At 38.9% G+C, this 13783-nt stretch overlaps 1 protein-coding gene across 2 annotated transcripts in view; it reads left to right on the top strand.

The window, feature by feature from the left end:
* Positions 1–13783, top strand: part of PDE4B (phosphodiesterase 4B) — a 552844-nt gene that overhangs the window by 94732 nt on the left and 444329 nt on the right. The window contains 3 exon segments of one of the 2 annotated variants that reach the window (NM_001130019.1): positions 8640–8709; positions 8711–8752; positions 10286–10524. In NM_001130019.1, coding sequence (NP_001123491.1) covers positions 8711–8752; positions 10286–10524 — 281 coding nt within the window. In that variant the 5' untranslated portion in view covers positions 8640–8709. 2 annotated transcript variants of the gene reach the window in all.

Raw genomic sequence — 13783 nt, 5'->3', positions numbered from 1 at the left:
GATTGCAGATGTGGCTTGATTGCTATGGCTGTGGGGTAGGCTGGCAGCTATAGTTCTGATTCGACCCCTAGCCTGGGAACTTCCATATGGTGTGGGTGCAGTCTTAAAAAGACAAAAAAAAAAAAAAAAAAAAAAAAGGAAAGAAAGAAAGAAAAGAAAGAATATCTCAATTTGAGCATGAGCAGGTAACCCACAGATACTTTAAGTGAATTGAATATCCTTCATCCAGACTGGCCCTTATATTTGTTTGTAGACCTTCTATGGTTCATTTTAAGAGAGAGTGAACATCCCTCAATCTTTTCTAAATCTCCCCTGATCACATCTTCACTTTGGTACAATGATAACTCAGAGCTGGAACCCTCAGGTTGCTGAGAGGACTTATAATATCAAATTGTTCATCGATCTGAGTATAGGGCTTGAATTTGCCATTTGAATATAGGGCTGTGTTGTTCTTTCTCTCTTATTTAAGATGGAATCAAAAATAGCTGAAAAACAAAGCAATGTATATACTTGTCTTTTTAGGCATTTTAAACTATAAAAAATTAATCAGTGTAGCAGTAACTTTTTTTTTTTTTACCGATTAGGAAAAGTCATTCAACTCTTTAAAACTTTTCCTTTTAGACAGTTTTTATTGGAGAGAAACTCACTAATAAACCAATTTAGGCATTATTTATACAAATGGAAACATGGGAATAGTCTGTCACTTTCTCTCTGTTCTGTCTCTGGAATTAACATTCATCCAAATTGTATACTAAGAATTCTTTATTTCTTCCTTGTCAACTTGTGTATTGATTTCGAGTTTGTATGCTCTAAGTGATAAAAAACACATTTTTTATAGTAGAAATTGGTTTTAAGTGGTTGTTCAGGAGACACATTTTACTCAGAGCAGGATTTAGTCCAGCTACTTTGCAATGTGATGACTATTAGAAGGCCATTATCTCTTTGTTACTTATAATTTTCTCAGACTAAGTTAATGGTATAATTTCGTATTAATTTTTATTACTGTTTAATTTTTACCTCAGAAGTCCTTGATGCTTATTACCTAATGGAACAAACTGATTTTCTCTCCCAGAAATGCCTATATCTAAATGTTGGGTCTTTAGAGTCTTAAGAATTTTTACCAGATGATGTCTTTTTGTATTGCATGCATCTTTTTCCCTCAAGTTTTGCTCTCCATTATTTGTAGACCACTAAACAGATTTTAGGAAGAAGTGTATTTAGCTCCCCTGTTTATCTCACCTCCCCCAAATCCAAAATCAGCTTTAATTAGGTGCAGTTGCCCTGAGTTTCTCAAAGTAAGTGTGATGAGACCCATAAATACAAACTCCAGGGAGGAGCTTGATATTTTCTAGACTGATTTCTGGAAATGTTTATCCCTTTGCTGAGTCTAAAGAGTTGGGTTTTGCTAGTTTCCTGACATTTCATTAGATTCATAAAGTTGGTGGAAGATGATAACCCAACCTCTTTACAACACTCTTGACACATAAAGACACCAAAAGCCCAGACCTAGGTTGAGAGCTATGCCAGGCGTTTGCAGGGCTCTGAATGGGGATACCACAATGGGTTCCTTTTTCCAGCATTTCTTCCTCTAGTACACACTGTATTAGATCCTAACCCAAACCAGAAAACCCTTATTTTCCTGAACTAGACTCTACGCTATATATTTTAAAAAGTGAAGATCCACTGGTCTAGTGGAGATGGGCTTAGATGTTTGCATTTTATGAGTGAGGAAAATTTCCAAAGAGGTAGAGGACTGACAGGGTTGCCATGTCTCATTTTCTCAGTTGAGGCCATTGAGAAACAAAAGACATACGCATGCCCCGTTACAGCATCATCATCATCTCAAAAATGGACATTTTTATTTCTAAAAGAAGGATGAAGAAGACTTTTCCTGTTAAAGGTGAAATGGGAACCGTAATCCCAGAGAGACATCCAGATATCCCACATTCTCTAAGGAGACCTGTGTGCAGATGTGCTCAGGCAACTCCCTCTGAGAGGGAGCTGGCCGGGTTCTGACACCAGTCATCCCATAAACTGATTCTGGGTCAGGGAAGGGTGGAATGTGAAGAGGTGCTGGAAAAGTGAATTATTGACCTATTGAAGAGATGGGGATACAGTGTTAAGTTCTGTATCCCTTAGGAAAACAAAAGGGATTTAATTGATGATGTAAGTGTGAATGATGAAAGTGAAAATGGGCCAGCCAGGTCACTCAGAGATCAGTGAAGCAGCTACCATTCCCAGTGTTGAGGGAGAAAGGGCAGGTGGTGTTATGAGGGTCCAGCAGTGCAAAGGAGGGGTCACTGCCACAGGAGCTGGAACCACCAAGGGGTTGCTCTGAAGCTAGTGAGCAGACATCTGATGTGGGTATTGTGTGGCCGGCTGCTTCTGGGTCTGCCAGGAGGACGTGCCAGTGTGTTCCATGTTCCCGAATGAAGGCAGAGAATCCCTTCTTTACTGCCCTCTTCTTCCACTTTCCTACTCACGATTCCTTTTGTCAGCACCTAAAGGAAGCCAGCTGGGGAGAGAATTTGTGAAATGCGGTTTGTAATGCCTCAGCCCTAGCATCACAGAGCAGCATTTAGAATGGTTGGCTTGGGTCTGAAAGACACCGATAAAGAACTGACACAATAACTCATTTTTCCATTGATCACTTATGCAGAAGGCTTTCGGATCTGTTCCTTATATCTCCTTGAGCTAGGGGCAAAGAGGAATGGAGAGAGATAGCAGGGCAGAGAGAAGAGATGGCAGCAAAGGAGCTTAACCCTCACCCCTTGGTGTAACAAGGATGCTTGAGTGTATTCTCAATGAGTGCGTTGTGGCTTGAGCCGTCTTGTCATTACTTCAATCAGAATAGAATTGTTCAAGGGAACTCTACCAACAAGAGTTTCAGTGTGTACCAATGAGAATGGGAGCTGAGGAGATGAGCAAAGTTAGTTTTTTCCCAATGGAAAAGCTCCTACTTATCCCTAAAAAGATACCTTAGAGAGGGCATCAAGAGGCAGTCTCTCTCTCTCTTTATGTCAGTGACGCAGTGGCACACAACAGAGGACTGCAATTCAAAGCCCAGTTGTGTAAGAAGTCTTTGCTTTTCATTACTTTTCCCCTCTGCTGCAGTGTGGAAGCAACTAGAACCCGAGGAAAAAAGGATAGAGGAGAAATAAGAGAGGAGATCATGCTTGCCTGCCATTCCGAGTCCTATACACTGGCTACCAAGTGGCCCCACAGAGCCTGGCCTCTGAGCTGAGAAAAGGGAAGATGTGATTTAAAGCAGTTATAGGTTATGGACTCAATCTGAAGTGTTGCTAAGGAAGAGGAAATCGATTTGACATTGCAGATGGAAAACAGTTATGGGAGAAAAATTAAAACACGTACAGCATGTTCAATAAATCATTTATACAAAAACAAAATGATTTTTTTTTTTTTGGACATCATCTTAGAATAAAGGGTGATTTTTAAATCACTTTTTTTTTTGTCCTTTTAGGGCTGCACCTGTGGCACATGGAGGTTCCCAGGCTAGGGGCCACAGCCACAGCAACGTGGGATCCGAGCCATATCTGCGACCCACACCACAGCTCATGGCAATGTCGGATCCTTAACCCACTGAGCCAGCCAGGGATCAAACCTGCATCTTCATGGATGCTAGTCAGATTTGTTTCCGCTGAGCCACAACAGAAACTCCTAAATCACTTTCTTAAAGGCTCAAAATATTACTTTTATTTTTTTCATTTCTTCTGAATTTGGTCATTTCAACATGGTTTGTATTCATAATATAGGAATTTAGAAGGATTATTATTATGGATTGAAATTTCTATCAATCAGGAATTACTAGTGCTGATAAATGAAATCCACCAAAAGAGAAATTTACACCATGGCTATGGTGGTCAGGGTCTTTCTCCTCATTTTAGTTTTCATATCTCTGTGGAAAAAGAAGGAAATGCAAAATTATATGAATAATACTGTAATATAAGTTTAAAGGCATCTTTTAAGTGGTGAAATATACAGCCATGGGAAAACTATTCATATATGCCAGAAGTGGAATTTATAGTCATCATACTTACTCATCACCTTAGAAATCCTTAGAAACACTTTGTTTTAATGAAGCATATGGCATTTTGTGTACTGAGAAACACATTTTGCTAATGGAAGAATAATCTCAGATTAAAAGAGCCTGACCTCTCATTTACATCTGCCTTAAATTGGAGGCATTTTAAAACTTCAGTATCTTTAAAAAATTATTCATTTTTGTCCTTACATGACTATAAAGCTTGATTCCAGAAAACTGATCAACTTAACTTGTATTCCAACATCAGAAAAAGAAATAAAAATCACTTCATTGACTTCTACCTTGAAAAGGTGTGACGAAGACCCAATTAGCTGAATAGGATTCACTAGGAGACTTGGCTTTAGAATCAGTGTTCTAGTCTGAGCCAACAGAGTGTGTAACTTTGAGCACATTTCACTACTTATTCCGAGACTTGATTACCTCACCTATCATGATAATTGTGCCCATCTCATTTGGTTGGCTGCTCTAAGAGACATAAGTAAAATCATCTATGCATAGTGCTTCAACTGGCACAAGATACATTCTCCATCCATGTTTGCCTTAAGGAAAAGCAGCTGAGGAGTTTCCTTTGTGGCACAGTGGAAATGAATCTGACTAGTATCCATGAGGATGCAGGTTCTATCCCTGGCCCTGCCCAGTGGATTAAGGCTCTGGAGTTGCCATGAGCTGTGGTGTAGGTCGCAGATGAGGCTTGGATCTAACTTTGCTGTGGCTGTGGTGTAGGCCAGCAGCTGAAGCTCTGGATTCAACCCCTAGCTGGAAAACTTCCGTATGCTGCACTTGTGGGCCTAAAATAAAAAAAAAAAAAAAAAAAAAAAAGAAAGAAGAGCAGATGACATTAGCAATTAGCAATAATATGGCATGTGTCATCTCTGTTCTTCTGTTTTATACATATTGTAACAATATTATATATGATGTATGTTAAATTATATTGTATACTATTGTATAACAATACAAGATGTAACAATGTAATATTAAATGTATTATAACATTCTCTGAATTCCCAAACAGAATCACCATCGCCACCCACAAGTGATGACATAAAACTCTTTCTGTGTCACACAAGACATATGAGAGAATGCCTGCTGATCTTTTCTAAAAGCCACAACATAATTCTAGAACTCCAACTAGATTTTGCTCTTCATTCTCTAGCCATTATTTGTTGAGACCCTGTTTTGCCTCAGTCTCTGTGCTAGGCACTGAGAGGGGGTATTTTAAAATTGTCTTGTGGCTTCGTAAAGTTTTTGGAGCAAAACTTACTAGTCAGGGTCCTAGAAGGAAACAGATGAGACTCCCAAAGGGAGTGGGGGGCATTCTTTTCAAAAGGCGTGGGCAGGATTGAGGAAGACCACAAAGGGAAGATGAAGCATCATGAGGCTAGCAACAGTGCAAAGCTGCCACCAACCTTGTGTCTGAAGGGTCAATTGGAAACCGTAATTGATGGAAACCTGGGACACCTTAGAGAGGGGTACCTGCGGGATGTAGAGTAGAGAGGGCTTTCACCATGATTACACTATGGCCAGCACAAAGGGACCACTCTTTCCTCTTGTCCTTCAAGCTCCTGCCACCTGTCCCAGGAGCTCAAAGGCTAGAGAGCTCTGGATTCGGTCCCTGAGGACCAGCCTCGCAGGAGGAGCCAGGATGGAGAAGGGGGAGGAGTGGATTTCGAGGGGCAAATGTGGACTATCCAGAAAATAATCTTGCCTCCTTTTAAAAAAAAATCTTGTGTTCTATGACAGATGTTGGGTTTTATTTCTGAATGCAAAAGTCAAATATTCTTTATGTAGACCTTTTGGAAAACTGCCTTGTGACTTGAGATCCTGCTTTTTGCTAGCCAGGACGTGCTCCCAGTTAAGGCATACGGATTTATTCAGTAAGCTCTCTCACCCAAAGTGTCATAAAACATAAGTTTATTTCCATGGCTGAGACCTCACAGAAATACCCTTGCATGCCAAAAAGATCTACCAGCGTTACTCTGGAAAATGTTGTCTTTCTGCCTGTCATACATTTCCTTAGCCTGGCATCTTCCTGCATGTGTCTCACCCCTAGTACACTGAATTCCTTTCATATTTTTGCATACCATATTCTTTTCCATTATCTCCACTATACAAATTCCACTTATTAGTTAAGATGAAAAAGGAACCTCCCTTCCTTCCTAAAGCCTTCTCAGAAACCAAAGGATTTTAACATTTAATTATATTCTTTGATTCACTCATTTTACATGTGTTTTTGAGATCCTATTATGTACCAAGTGGATATTTAATCTATGTAAGTCTTTCCTGCCAGACTAGACCTAAAATTCTTGAGGACTGGATTTGCAGGGGAGCTTCATTTGGATCCTAGCATGCCTTGCATGAGTCTAAGAAGCTGTAGCTTCATTTCTCCTGGGGAAAGTTGATCACTGTTCCTCCCCGCTGAAGACAGCCTGGAGATTTCTCCTCCAGTTGTGTTGTTTTATTCTATATTTAAGTGCATTTCCTGCCAAGCAAAATGAATAATTTTTTGACTCGGAAAAGAATACGTCACAAAAAACTGGAAAATATAGAAAAGAGAGAAAAACCTCCCATAACTCTTATACAATGTTCACTGTTATAAATTCACACAGCTTATTTAATAGTTTTTGATGCTCATAGTTTTAGGGAATTATAATCACTGGGTATGTCTAATTCTGTATCCTGTATGTAAAACTTATATTTTGAATCTTGCTTTTTTTTTTAAACATAGGAATAAAAACATTTTCAAGTTCTGCCTTATAGAGGCACTCGAGATTGAATATAACAAATATAAAAAATGCCTGTTATTTGTCTACTTAGGTTTCAAGCAGCCTTTGAGTAAAAGCTCTAAAATTCTGCCTGCCCCTCTTTGGTCAGCAGTAAAAGAGCCCAGGAATTGTAGTCACTTCCTGGTGTATGCTGAGGAAATTCTTTTCCTTGGCATCTTGAATCAAACACCTGAAAAGCCTGTGAGGTTCTCCCGCTGGAGGACTTATAAAAGCAAAATTCTCCCTCCCCCCACTCTCTTATCTACTCTGTCAGTTTCACTGCCAATTCCTGCATAATATAGTCAAATTATGTGTTAGAAATTCAACCCTGGTTTCCTGGGTGATGGTACAATGCCACTACTTAGTATTCCTAGTCACATAGCTACAATTCCATCCTGCTCTTAATCTATATATATCTCCATGATTTAGAAGCAGACTTTTCAAATCAGGCATATATTATTAAGAGTGCTAAATGTACAGAGTGAGAAAACATAGGCGCATCTTGAGCACAGCATCAGGGCAAGCCATTTTTGATGTTAAGATCTTGAGAATCCACCATGTGGACCAATGCTTTTTGGATTCGATGGTTTCTGTAGTATATCTTTTCCAGTTCAGTTCTGCAGACTCAGAATTCTTCACATTCTCTTTCAGACTGTTACAGGCCTGAACTTTAAATGTGGGTCTGTTTGAACAGCCTGAGTTTTCATGAATCGGTGATTCTTTTTCCTCTGGAGTTTGCACAGGGTGCACCCTTAATTTCTGGTAATGTTATTGAGGTTCTTTATTTCTGAAGTAGCTTCCAATGATGTACACAAAACAGATGTCATGAACTGTGGTGTCTCTACTTCAGAATGTCCAAGTTTATGAGATTTAAACCATGGAATTCTAGCTCTTTCTAACTATAGGTCGCTGAAATTCTCTGTGATAAATACTTGGCTGTGTACTTAAACATGTAAGAGGTTTTTACACTGATGGTAAAATCAAAATGAACCTTTTTTGGGGGGGATCATGTATACTTTTGTATTGATTTATCTTTCTTTTCCTTTTTTTGGACAATAGTATCAATGGGTCATATTCCTTAAATTCTAAATCTGCCATGTTTTAGCTGGGCTACCTTGGCCAAATTATTTTTCTGATCCTCTGTTCTCTCATTTAAAAAAAGGCTGAAAATAAGGAGTTCCCGTCGTGGCGCAGTGGTTAACGAATCCGACTAGGAACGATGAGGTTGCAGGTTCGGTCCCTGCCCTTGCTCAGTGGGTTAACGATCCGGCATTGCCGTGAGCTGTGGTGTAGGTTGCAGATGCCACTCGGATCCCGCGTTGCTGTGGCTCTGGCATAGGCCAGTGGCTACAGCTCCAATTAGACCCCTAGCCTGGGAACCTCCATATGCCGCGGGAGCGGTCCAAGAAATAGCAAAAAAGACAAAAAATAAATAAATAAATGAATAAATTAAAAAAAGGCTGAAAATAAGCTCACAGATTGTTATGGGGATCAAATAAAAAGTTGTATCAGAAAATATTTTGTAAGGATAAATATTATTTCTATATTCTTAAATATCATTGACTATTTGGGATCCTAATTGTTACCCTCTATTTTTTTCTCTCCTCTCAATTAGCTTTGCACTGATGTGTTGGAGTTTTGCATTTCACGAATCTCTTTTCTCGCATGTCAGTTTTATTGGCTTGGTAAACTGTGCTATTTACTTAGACATGTGCACTGTGTGCACTCAGATGTTAGTGTGGAGGATACAAACAAGCCACATTATTTGTATTTAACGAAGGATACTGAGCTGTTCTTTTCTTTTTTCCCCTGTAGGTCTTACAAATTGTCAGCAAAGCTGCACTGAATAACAAACGTCTTAAGAGGGGCCGTTTTTCACATCTATAATGAAGAAAAGCAGGAGTGTGATGACAGTGACAGCCGATGATGTAAGTTCCAACAGTCAGAGTTACCAGATTCCACTCAGTCTTTGCTCAATGAAGACGTCATGTCGTAATTCTATTCTGAGGGCGAGCAAGGTCATTTAACAGCACCCCTCTACTGCTAGGTGTTGCTGATGACCTAGACATTGTTGGCCCTTGGACCCAGCATTCTGCAAGGAAGAGAGCAGGCACACTGCCCTGTCTGAGCAGTTTGGACTCAGTTTAAGCTCTGTGCTGTTTCATTCAAAAAACCACCCATCTGTGGTATATGTGGATCTTAGCTCTTAGAAACGTCTCTTTCCACCCTGCTTGCATTATCAGTTTCATGATGACTTTCTTGCACACTTTTATCCATATATACAGCTAATCCTTGAGAGACCCAGACTTCGGACCTAGAGATCAGACTTTATTTTAATAATTTCCCAGGGGGACTAGATATGTACATCATGTTTGAGAAGCTCTGCTCTGGGTTATTTGAAGAAGTCCCAGGTTGTGTTAAGTCTATTCTGCAGGGTTAGTAGGAAGGACCTGTGTTTTTAGGGCTACAGAATGACTTTCAGGTAAGAGACCTTGGCCTGGGGTTAGGACTTCTGTTGTTGCTTAGATAGGAGTGGAGAGTGAGAGTTGCAATTTTTAAACTCCAAGTTGCTATCAGTGGCCATGTGCGTTGCTGTAACATTTTCTGTCGTTGAGCTGCTATGAATGGTGAACCAGGCAGGGGCTCTTTTGGGGTTTCCACTCCCCACGGTACCAGGAACCATAGTCACCAAGAGATATAAAAAGAATGAATAACTCTTATCTTGGTTATAAGACAATGCCTTTATCTCCTCACAAGTATTTCATTCATGTCAGTATTAAGGCATGTATTGAACACATAGCAGTTCAGTTCAAACTAGATAAAGCGTACTCTTCTTTTTCCGAGCTGTTGTATGTTTGACTGAAAACAAACACACGTGAGCGAATGCACACCCACACCCCTACTCCAACCCCCCTTCGACCCTGAGAAGACCTTTTAACAGAATAGGAGCAGTTTGCTATCCACAATGATCTTATCTTGCAGGCCTGAGATAGAACATATTTTTACTTTAAAACATTGAACAAGAAATGTTATTCTTTAGCTCGTATAGCTTGTTTCCATGTTGCAGAATGATAACATTGATATCCAAACTGTATTTTCAATGATAAGCTTTTGTTTGAGCAAATTAAAAAGAAAAAAGACAGAAAAAAGAGAAAAAAGAGAGAGAAGACAAAAAGCCTTGCAATCCACATACTATAACTGACCAATATTAACTAGTGTCCTAAAGGTCACCAAGAATATGCAACTGATGTTTGAAATTGGAGAATTTGCCCCCGAGGCTATGTTTTCGCTTCAGGTTGTGACGTCAGCGTTAGATTCTGATTGTGAGTTAACGAATCAGGACTTTATGAGCGATGGCTTGATCATTTAGTTTCTTATTTTACTCCCCTGTGCAGCATTTTGCACATTTGAATTTCATTTTTCTTTTTCTTCTTCCTTTTCTTTCCCTGTGGTTCCTCTAGAATGTTAAAGACGATTTCGAATGTAGCTTGAGTAAATCCTACAGTTCTTCTAGTAACACACTTGGGATCGACCTCTGGAGGGGGAGAAGATGTTGCTCAGGAACCTTGCAGCTGCCCCCACTGTCCCAGAGACAGAGTGGAAGGGCGAGGACGCCCGAGGGAGACGGCATTTCCAGACCCACCACCCTTCCTTTGATGACGCTTCCAAGCATTGCTATTACAACTGTCAGCCAGGAGTGGTGAGTATTCCCCCAACTAAATGTGAATTCCAAATTGCATTCTCTGATTACTCCAAATACGGTTTCCTGTTACGAAAAGGTTACTTTTCTGTGGAATAACGAAGGCTTTTGACATTTTGAGAATTTTTTTTCCCTTTGGGTAGCAGGATGAGGCCTTTTCTTAAGCAGTGGAGATGTTTTCAACCTCTTAAGATTGGAAGGGGCCTATTGAGGAAGGAATGAGATGCGTTTTCGTTAATGTCAGGGAAAGCGAAATTACTGCCTATGGTCTTTTTTTTGAAGTGTCAGTATATGTCACTACGTTTTAATTCAGAAAAGCAAAATCATATAAGAGTACCTAAAGGAAATTATATATAATATAAATTACATATATATAAAATATATGACATATATATATGAATGACAGTAGATATTCTTATGGTTATACTCAAAATAGAATTATTCTTAGCTTCTTTTTATTATAATCCAACTGTACTAATCTCAGTTTGTGATTGTCTAGAAAATAAAACACTTCATTGTAAATCAGAAGAGGAATGAAAATTGTACTATGAGAGATGCTTGGGCTGTTTTGTAGGAGTTTATATTTGTGAAAGAGGCTATTTTAATCTAGTTTTGTGATATTAATCGAGTGTACATAATTTATAACTGTGGTTAAAATTGTGTCATGATACTTCTTCAGATATGTGTTTTTATTACATATTTAATATTTAGCATTTTCTCTGTTTTTTTTTTCTTTTTCTTCTACATGATTTCCAAATATTTCCCAAGAATAGTCTGCTTACATGATATGGAGTCTTATTAAAATGAAAAATACTTACTCTATATTTTATAAAATTTTAAATTATATGATGCTTTACAAATCAGTTTTTCTTTAGGTCATTTTTAAGAAGAACTGAACATTAAATCTCAGTGCAATATCATTAAAATCTGTGATTTTTACAGTGTGTTGGATACGCTTGTCACATGCTGAACTGTGCAGTGCTGTTGAGTAGTCAGTATGTGCTCATTTTGATGCAGGAAACTTTTTAGTTGGTAGTTAACAAATTTACTAAGAATTAGATCATTGAGATTGAAAGTATCACAGTTATGAAATAGTTTATCGAATAGTCTGTGTGTGATAGAGGAGCATGTGAACGCATTGTGGGGGAAATGGGTTAAAAATTTGAAAAGCACTGACTTAGATCTTGTCTTCAGCTGAATTAACATTAGAATAGTTGTACCCAATCATTGAGGACTAAAATGGGCATATTGCTCCACATCGCTTACTCGGTCACTTAGGTGATTAGCCTTGGTTTCCTTCTGCCTAATTGCAGATTTGGAGTCTAAAAGATTTCCACGGACTTAGTCTTTAGCAATTTGGCACTGGTGCAGTAGTACCAGTTGTTACAATATTGAATTGCTTCCATACCAGTTGGTAAATACATGCTTTCCTGAGCTCTCTGATTGCCCTTATTACTATCCCAAACTCTTACCCACAGGCAAATTCCTCACAAACCAGCAACTAAAGAGGTGATGACTGGTACGGTGGGAGTCCAGTTGTGTCGGCGTTGGTGATTTATCTGTTACAATAGCACTCCAGATAAAATACACTTTGCAAAGTTTGAGTTCATTTTATTCAAAGACCCTTTGGCAGTTGCAGAATCGTTCCTTCCTTAGAGTATCAAATCCAGACTCTGACATTTGGGGCATGCTTGTCTTCCCCTCTAAGTTGGGTGTATATTCATCTGTCCAAAAAAAAAGTAATTGTATTCACCTCGGAGGCAATTGTGAGGATTAAGTATGGCAATCGCAATAAAATACCTCGTGTGGTAAAAAGCATATGTTAGGCAATCAGCAAATATTAGTTTCTCTTCTCCTGATCATTATTCATTAAAGCCTTTTGAAAATTAGAAAATATACTGAAATATACATCAAATCTCTTGGGATAGAACATGATGGAAGATAGTTGAGAAAAAGAATGTATATATTTGTGTGACTTGGTCACTGTGATGTACAGCAGAAACTGGCACAACATTGTAAATCAACTACACATTAATTAAAAATTAACAAAAAAGAAAATTAGAAAACATGTCTCAAGTATTGGTAACCTCATGGTGGGTTTCAGTAATTGAGAGTGAAATGGAGGATTTTGCCGTTATCCAGAGAGTTTGTCATGTGGTCAGCCAACACCACATATTAGTAATTCATTTATAGCATATCTGTTTTTTTTTCAATTACTTAGATACATGTTAAAGTATGAGTATATTCAGTCATTGACTCAAAATTTATTTTCAAATATAAGCATCTACAGGAAATTTCAATACATCTCTTACAGATACTTCTTTTGGAATATTGATAGTTAAAGGCCAGTGGAACTGCTGGCAGAGAAATCTAATTGAAAGATCATTTGATTAGAAGTGAGTAAGTAGGGTTCCTGATACCATCATTGTCATAGACTGGATGAAAGATTGTAGAGGTAAGAGATGCAGCCTACAACCAGGTGTGAGAAAGAATTATTCTCACCACTTAGAGTACGAAGAATATGGACTCAGTCTCCATGTCTAGATGAGGGGTCAGCAGACTTTTCTGTTAAATAGTAAATATTTCTGGCTTTGTGGTCTTTCCAGTCTCTGTTGTGACTATTCACCACTACCAGTGTAGTGTGAACGTGTGTAGATAGTGCATAAATGAACAAGTGTAGCTGGGCTCCAATAAAACTTTACTTACAGAAAACAGGCAGCAGGCTAGATTTGGCCTACCAGTCAGTTTGATGACCCCTGTTCAAACTAGTAGAGATCTCCAGGACATGCCTCCTGTTCTGATAGTTGCTTTGACAGTAGCAGCTGGGTGAAACCCCCTGAGTTCCTGATGGATGTTCTAAATATGTCCTAAGTGTGGGGCTGTGTACTATAGATCATATGTTTTTTTTTTAAATTTTTGTCTTTTTAAGGGCCACACCTGTGGCATATGGAGGTTCCCAGGCTAGGGGTCAAATCGGAGCTGTAGCCATTGGCCTACGCCACAACCATAGCAATGCCAGATCAGAGCCTCATCTGTGACCTGCATCACAGCTCACGGCAACACAGAATCCTTAACCTGCTGAGCAAGGCCAGCAATTGAACCTGCATCCTCATGGATACTAGTCAGATTCGTTTCTGCTGAGCCACAGTGGGAACTCCTAGATCAAGTCTTTAAAGCCAGTGAAGGAATTTGAGTGAGAATAAATGAAAGGTACTGCCCAGTGTAAATAAAGTTAAATAGAAAAACATTGATATAAATT

The sequence above is a fragment of the Sus scrofa genome, chromosome 6 (genome assembly GCF_000003025.6).
Source record: "Sus scrofa isolate TJ Tabasco breed Duroc chromosome 6, Sscrofa11.1, whole genome shotgun sequence".
Classification (NCBI taxonomy): Eukaryota; Metazoa; Chordata; class Mammalia; order Artiodactyla; family Suidae; genus Sus; species Sus scrofa.
The sequence above is the reverse complement of the archived record's forward strand: the minus strand, read 5'-3'. Positions and strand labels throughout refer to the sequence as shown.